The 8,111-nt window shown below is 59.5% G+C and overlaps 1 protein-coding gene across 1 annotated transcript in view; it reads left to right on the top strand.

Annotated features, from left to right (window-relative positions):
- The window catches only part of SLC12A7 (solute carrier family 12 member 7), a 41,236-nt gene that overhangs the window by 29,453 nt on the left and 3,672 nt on the right, over window positions 1-8,111 (top strand). Inside the window, exons 22-25 of the mRNA XM_021712884.1 lie at window positions 2-106; window positions 2,450-2,557; window positions 6,219-6,397; window positions 6,915-6,929. Coding sequence (XP_021568559.1) covers window positions 2-106; window positions 2,450-2,557; window positions 6,219-6,397; window positions 6,915-6,929 — 407 coding nt within the window. The remainder of the gene's footprint in view (window position 1; window positions 107-2,449; window positions 2,558-6,218; window positions 6,398-6,914; window positions 6,930-8,111) is intronic.

Raw genomic sequence — 8,111 nt, 5'->3', positions numbered from 1 at the left:
CTTCACTGTGGCGCAGGAGGACGACAACAGCATCCAGATGAAGAAGGACTTGCAGGTGTTCCTGTACCACCTGCGTCTCAGCGCCGAGGTGGAGGTGGTGGAGATGGTGCGTGGCGGCTGGAGGCGGCCGAGCGGGCGGGAGGCGTGGTCTCCGTGGCCTCTGGCTTCTGGCCGAGCTCACGTGGTTGTTATCCGGTTGGCTGCCTGTGCGTGAGGGAGGGGTCGGGCGCGCCCACTGCTCCCCCGCCTGGGCCTTCGTGGGTCTGCTTGTGGCTTCCCTCCGTGTGGATGCTCCTGAGCCCGCCCTGATGGCGTCCCTCCTGGTGGGGTGGTGAGGACATTTCTCAGCGTCCTCACACCCGCCTCATGGGACTGTGCAGGCCTGTGGGTGACACAGGCTTCTGCAGGTGGGGTTTCTGGGAAGACATGGTGAAGGGGGGCAATCAGACGGTCCCTGGACAGGTGCCCATACCCCTGCATTCAGGGATGGGGGCACTCAGGGATGGGGGTGCTCGGGGTTGACGGGATACCTGAGGGTGAGGGTCACTGGGGAGGGGGACCTCAGGGATAATGGAGTACCTAGGGATGGGGTCTTCAGAGATTTGGGGCGAGGGGCACTTGGAAATGGAGGCTCTTAGAGATGAAGGGGTACACAGGGTGGGGGTCCTCAGGAATGTTGGTGGGACCTTTGGGGTGGGGGGTTCCTGGGGATGTGGGGGCACTTACCGTGCAGTTTGGAAGGGTGTCTCATTCTGTTTCTGACTCACGGTTGAGTCTGGGTGTCTCCGTAGCTTGAGACACTCGTGTGTCCTCATGACCATCCCTGTGGGCCTGGCGGAGCTGCAAGCTGTCTGGCTCTGGGGCTTTTGACAGTGAGAAGTGCACCCTTGTGCCTTGCCAGGTCTTTTGCCGTTTTGTGCCCTGGGGTTGGTGTCTGGTCTCTTCCTGGGTACCCTAAACTTTGGCCCCTTGGACCAGTGATGGTTACTCCTTGTAGTTTTTGCTTATGGGGTCTTCACTATTCACTCACCCTTTGGGGGTCTTTGTTATTTTTATTTTTATTTTTTTTGAGTTGGAGTCTCCCTCTGTCGCCCAGACTGGAGTGCAGTGGCCGCTCCCAGCCACCGCAGCCTCGACCTGCTGGGCTCCGGTGATCCTTCCGCCTCAGCCTTCCGAGTAGCCAGAATTACAGGCGCACGCTACCACGCCCGGCTAATTTTTTGGTTTATTGTAGAGATGAGGTCTCGCCTGCCCAGGTGGGTCTCAAACCCGCGGGCTCAGGCAATCCACTCACCTCAGCCTCCCAAAGGTGTGGGATTACAGGCTGAGTCACTGAACCCGGCTGGTCTTTGTTACTTTTAAAAGATTTCTGTTTTTAAAGAGAAAGGGTCTCGCTCTGTTTCCCAGGTTGGAGTGCAGTGATACAATCATAATTCACTGCAGCCTCCGTCTCCTGGGCTCAAGGGATTCTCCCACCTCAGCCTCTTGAGTAGCATGAATGTTCACCACCATGCCCAGATAATTTTTTATTTTTTTGTAGAGATAGAGTCTCACTGTGTTGCCCAGGCTGGTTGCAAACTGGCCTCAAGCAATCCTGCCTCAGCCTTCCAAAGTGCTGGGATTAAGGCCACGTGTGGTGGGAGGCCACCCAGCACTTTGGGAGGCTGAGGCGAGAGGACTGCTTGAGCCGACAGGTTTGAGACCAGCCTGGGCAACTTGGCGAGACCTCATCTCTACAATAAATCAAAAAAGTAGCCAGGTGTAGTAGTGCATAACTTCAGCTACTTAGAAGGCTGAGGCGGAAGGATCGCCTGAGTCCAGCAGATTGAGACTGCGGTGGCCATGAGGGTGTCACCGCACTCCAGCCTGGGCGACAGAGTGAGACTCCAACTCAGGGAAAAAAAAAGCCAGTTGTACGAATATTGTTATTTCCAGTCTACAAAATAACTTTGAAACATGTGGCATGGCACAGACTGCGTGAATAGGCCCCACCAGAAAGCAAGGCCTGCCAAGAGGCCCGGGCCTAGGAAGGAAGCATGCATGCAGTAGCACTCAACATGTGTTCACGCTTATGCTCACTCACAGCCACACTTGTGCTCACACTCACACTCAACACCCACCCTTAGCTCACACACCTTACACTCATGTTCACAACACATGCTCACAGCTATGCTCACTCATCTACACTTCAGCTCGTTCACACTTGTTCACACTCATTCACACTCACCTACACATTCACACTCATGCTCACAACACCCACACTCCCACTCACACGCTCACATACCTGCCCAGGGTCACTTGGGCTGAGGGCTCCAAACCAGAGGGAGGTCCGGGGCCGAGGACACACGAGCCTCTCACGCGGTTCAGGCTCTGCTCAGATTCCAGGTGCAGCAGTGACATTTACTGATGTGTGCCTTTCATGCCTGTGTCTTGCCCTGGAATTTTCTAGGTGGAAAATGACATTTCTGCATTCACCTACGAGAAGACACTGATGATGGAGCAGAGATCACAGATGCTGAGGCAGATGCAGCTGTCCAAGAGTGAGCGTGAGAGAGAGGTGTGTGGGCCGAGACCGGGGGCTGGGCCCAGGGTGAGGCTGGGCGTCACCACCTCCCCAAGGAGTATGGCTGGGGGAGGGGCTGTTGGAGTCCCACATCTCAGCCTGTAAGCAGGTGGCAGCTTGGCACGTGTGTAGAAGAGCGTCAGCCGTGCACAGGGTTCCGTCAGAGCAGAACCCATTGTGGGGGTCAGGGAGCGCATGGGTGCAGGCAACAGGTGCAGTTTCCAGTCCTGCTGATGTCATTCACCGTGCAGAAGAGTCAGGGCCTCTATCTAAAAACTCCACGACTCAGGCAGGAGACAGCCCACAGTTCATCCTGCTCAGGGACCTCCAGAGGCTGTACCTGGGTACTGCGCCGGGGCCATGACTTTTTCTGGAGGGAGGGAGGGTTGTAGCGTTGTATACTTGCCGCTTTGTGTCACAGCCCAAGGTCCCTGAGCCCCCACCCCAGGGCTCCCTGAGACGCCAGCCCCGCAGTGCACAGATTCTGTCACGTCCAAGGATGAGCGGAGGGACGTCCAAGGATGAGGGGAGGGACAGAGGTCGTTGTGCTCCTGAGGGAGAGGGAGGGAGCCGGGGAGGGGAGGCACCTCTGCCTCCCACTGACACGCAGGCACACGTGGAGTGTCTCGGAGGCTGCGTGGCAGGAGCAACGGGCAGTCCCACTGCGGTGGCTTTGGTCCCTTGGACGACTGTGCCCGTGGTGCAGGGCAGAGGCTCGGACGTGTCCAGCTCTGTGATGCCGGCCTGTGCCCCTGGGCCGTGGTGTGGCCTTGGGGATGGTGTTGCTGCCACTTCGCACCCAAGGAAGGCATGGCTGGGCAGTGGACTCCTGCCTAGGTGGGGTCACAGCTTAGTGGGCCTTTGTGGGTCCTGTGTGGAGTCGCACATGTAGGTCTGCGTTTATGGGTCAGGGGGATAATTTTCTGTGAGAATGGTGATAGTGGAGGGTGGGGACACAGGATGCCCGTACCCTAGGGCTTGCTGTCCACAAGAAATAGCAGTGCATGGGTTGACATGTGGCCACATGGGCCAGTGGCCAGAGTCACTAAGCAGTGACATGCCACAAAGGTAGGCATGTGGAATCGTGGCCCTAACCACTCCTGACCATGAGTGAGTCTGGTGGGCCCAGATGCAGGAGACCCCCCCGACCCAGCATCTGTGGACAAAGATCCTCTTCCATGGGAACCTGGGGCAGCCGGACCCCAGGAATGTCAGGAAAACCCAGGGCCCTGTTTCTTTCTGGGCCATTAGGGCCCCCAGACACACCAATTTCCCTACAGATTCTGTTTAGGGCTGCCTAGGAGAAAGAATCCCCGCTGAGGGTTAAGGGGAGCTGGCTGAGGAATTACTAAGCCCTGACCGAGGAGACACTGTGAGCTGAGTCAGGGAGGACCGGTCTGAAAGGGAGGGGGTGCACCTGTGGCAGAGGCTGCTGTCTGGGCTGGAGCTTGGCTGCCCATGCTGAGTGGGTACCCCTCATGCTGTGCACTGTGTCCTGGAGGAGCGAGAGCCCTGACTACAGGTGGGTGGGCTGAGCCTGTATATGCAGGCAGCCCTCGGGCCCTGGCTTCCATGTTCAGGACTGTGGGAACATTGGGCCAGCCATGGGTTTGCTGTGGCTGGCGTGGACTTCGTGTACTCCCCTGAGGAAGCTGAGGTTGGGCCCCTCCACGCTGGCACTTGTGAGTGTGTGTGGCCAGGCACACCCGTAGGCACGTGCACTGTGGGTTGGACCTTCTCAGCCTCACATACTGCAGGTCGCACATACTGTCCTTGGGGCTGTCGAGGTTCCTGGCCTCTGCCGGAAGGTCTTCACGAGTCAGGAGGCGCCATTGGATTCTGCACTGGTGGCTTCTCTGAGACAGCAAGAGAGAGCCTTGAGCCTTGCGTGGGGACGTGTGTCCCCATGCATGTGATTCCGAGGACCTGCGGTGCCGGCGATGCCCTTGGCCTGAAGGTGACCTCACGGCATCTTGGCCTGTGTGACGGGCTGGGCATGGCCCCTGGTGTGTGATGCAGGCCTGGCTCGGGAGTTCTCCTGTGGCCAGTGCCCAGATGCAGAACCTCACCACAGGGCTGGGCAGGAGGAAGGATTGCACAGGGCTCCCGTCGGCCTGGACGCCCAGGCCCTGCTGCCCCATGAGAGCTGTGGGGCCAGGTGGCACTCACTGTGGGGTCTGTGTGCTCAGCCCCATCCGACAGAGCCGTGTCTGCGATGGGGTCTCAGTCCCCCTTCCTACCACCCCAATAACCGTACTCTCCGATGAGTCCCCAAGGGCCTGACACCAGGTGTGGGTCAAGCCCTTGCTCCTGTCGATGGAGCTCTGCCCACAGACCCTCCTTTCTGCCCGCCTTTAGTATTCACCTAGACACCTAGGCAGCTCTGGTTTAAAATAAACTGTTTTCTCAAAACTCCCGGAAATCCAGTAATGAGGAAGTAGTTAGTTGCAATTGCCGAGGCTTTGTGCTTTTGTGGGAGGAGAGCCAGAGTGTGACACGGGTCTGCCCCGGCAATGCCATGCATGCACGTGTGGTGCCCCTCACAGACTTGCCGGGAGCTGGACCCGAGAGGTGGTCACAGCTCTCCAATGGGCACAGCGAGACACTCGGTGACCAGAGACACTGTTGCATGCCGCTCCACCGAGGCCATCTTGCAGTCAGGCACTGGCTGCAGGGCCGTGGCGCTGCTGTGTCTGCTCTGGCACAGTCTGTTCTGCATCAGCATCAGCTGGGGGCGACTTCCCGCCATGGTGAACTGACAATCCCTGGAGATGGGTGTACTGGGCGCAGGCCGTGGTGATGTGAGCACGCACATAATCATTTCCAAGTTGATGCCACGTCTTGGGGTTCCCGTCCAGTGCTACCCTTCAGGCTGGCCCAGGACAGCAGCCATAGGCGGACTGTGGAGGGGGTCTGGGGTGGAGGAGGCCCATGTCGAGGGTCTGGCCGCCACACCACGGACTGCATGGTTTGAGCAGCTGACAGCATCGTCTCCACTCCCTCGGCCCTTGACTGCAGGACGTGATGATGCCCTGGAGACTTTTCATCGTCCTGGGAGCATCAGGGATGTCGAGGCCAGGGACCGTGTAGGGGGCAGGGCCTCGCCTGTCAGCGTGACTGTCAGACACAGTTGTGTGTGCAGGCGCCAGATCAGAATTCTAACCAGGAGCGAAGCTGCTGTGCAGTGGGCCTGGTCAGCCCAGCCTGCTTCCCTGGGGAACAGGACAGGATGCTGGCGCTGTCCTATCATGTCCCAAGCCTCCCTGAGATGGGGACAGTGCCATGGGGAACACCCTGGGGTGCCTATGCTGGTCGGGTAGGTGAGTGAGGGATCACGGGCAGCACATGTGGCCATCAGGTGAAGGATCCTCCTGGTATGCATATCCACACATCAGCAGGGGGTCGTGGGTCCTTCTCCTTGGTGGCTTTCAGAAGTGGGAGAAGATGGGAGAGGAAGAGGGGTTTCGTCTGGACACCCAGGAGGAGGAGGAGGCAGCCTCTGTGGGTCCAGCCAGGTCCCGGTCACCCAGTGCATGGCCCTCCTGGTTCTGGTTCTGGGGCTGGTGGCCTCACTCCCAGCTTTCACGGTCGGCCTTCTCACTTGGGGGTTTGGAGACCTGCTGGCCATCCTGAGTCCACGGCTGCTCCCTGCCAGGCCCAGCTCATCCACGACAGGAACACCGCATCCCACACCGCGGTGGCTGCCCGGACCCAGGCCCTGCCCACACCAGACAAGGTGCAGATGACATGGACACGGGAGAAGCTGATCGCAGAAAAGCACAAGAACAGGGACGTGGGCACAGCGGGATTCAAGGACCTCTTCAGCCTGAAGCCGTGAGTATCTATGTGTCCATGTGCACTCATGTGTAGCCTGGGGACAGAGCCAGGCTACTGGACCCACAGTGAGGCCAGGCTCTTCCTTCGTGCCAGAGAGCTTCAGGGCAACCTGCAGATATCAGACCTGCCAGGGCCGTGTTCTCCGTTCAGTGCCTGGCTGACAGTGGGGTCAGTGAAGGCTGGGTGGCCGTCCTGCCATGTGGTGGGTTCCCATGGCAGCGATGGGGGTGGAGCTGGCTCCTGCTTGGGAAGTCAGGGTGTCCCCGGACAGAACTCCTGGCTTCGACCCCGCAGTGGTTCAGGGACCTGGACTGCCCCACTTGGCCTCCCCCAGGCCTTGCGCTGAGCACCTGGGTTGGCCCGTCTCGGGTCTAGGGCCGGCAGAGCCGTGTCTCTGGTTCTCAGGAGGGGCGGGGGAGAGGGAGAGGCAGGTGCGCTCGCGGGCGTGCTCATGCGGAGCGAGCACCGTGTTCACGCCTGAAGTAATGTGTTCTTGTTTTTCTCTCCCACGTAGAGAATGGGGAAACCTGTAAGTCCACACGCTGCCCAGGTGCCTGCTGGACCTGGGGCCTTGCATGCCTGTGTGTGTGGCCCGTGTGCATCTGTGTGCTTGTGGCGCTGTGCCTGTGTGCGTGCCGGCCGTGCACGTGTCCACGTGCAAGCCTAGAGTGCCAGCCCCGCTGTGGCTTCGCTCCTGTATCCTGTTCCCTGCGTCCTCTGTCCAGAGCGGCTCCCCATGCGCCTGAGGCCATTCTTTCAGGGACCTGGGATCCATGGGCCTGGGAGGCGGGTCTGGAGCTGCTCCTGGTGGAGGGCACCTGCCGTGGCCATGGTGAGCCCACCCACATCCCTGGCCAGCAGTGACACATTGGTGTCCCCATCCCTGATGCCTTTCCGTGTGGAGCTGTCCACCCCAAGCCACATTGATTACCTTGGGGCGGAAGAGATGTGGGTCTGTTCTGCAGTTGAGCCCGGGCGGACCTGCCTGCGTCTGCGCCACAGGTGGGGGCCAGGAGTCCAAGGCCAGTGGTCCCAGGCTGGGGGTCCAGGGCTGTGGACCCGAGGCCAGGTGTCCAGGGCTCTGGGTCTGAGGCCAAGGGTCATAGCCGGGGGTTCAGATGAGGGTCCAGGTCGCCAGGGCCCTGGAGGGAGCTTCCTGGGAGACTCTGAGGTCGCTCCTTAGGGATAGCCTCGTCTGCCTCAGTCCCTACCATCTGTCCTGCCTCCCGTCTCACCCACCCACGAACGCATGGCCTGTCTTCCCTTCTGGGTGCAGTTGGGCCCAGTGAGGTGCCCTGGCCAAGGGCCTGTGCTTCCTTCTCCCTTTAGCCCTGAGACCTAAGGACCAGACATGGTGTGAGTCCCGGGGGGATGTGGGGGAGGGCGTAGGGGCCTCCATCCTGCTGCTCTGTGGGTCGTAAGTCTGAAGTGTGGCGGGTGAGGTGACTCACACCTATGATCCCAGCACTCTGGGAGGCTGAGGTGAGAGGATTGCCTGAGCCTAGGAATTTGAGAACAGCCTGGGCAACAGAGTTAGACCTGGTCTCTACAATAAATTAAAAAATTAAGCCGGGCTTGATGGCTCAGCCTGTAATCCCGCACCTTGGGAGGCTGAGGTGAGTGGATTGCCTGAGCCCGCAGTTTCGAGACCCACCTGGGCAACTTGGCAGGACCTCATCTCTACAATAAATCAAAAAATTAGCCAGGTGTG

This window comes from Carlito syrichta, unplaced genomic scaffold (assembly GCF_000164805.1).
Source record: "Carlito syrichta isolate Samal-C Ts95f unplaced genomic scaffold, Tarsius_syrichta-2.0.1 Scaffold303679, whole genome shotgun sequence".
NCBI lineage: Eukaryota > Metazoa > Chordata > Mammalia > Primates > Tarsiidae > Carlito > Carlito syrichta.
This window is presented reverse-complemented; position numbering and strand designations above follow the sequence as displayed.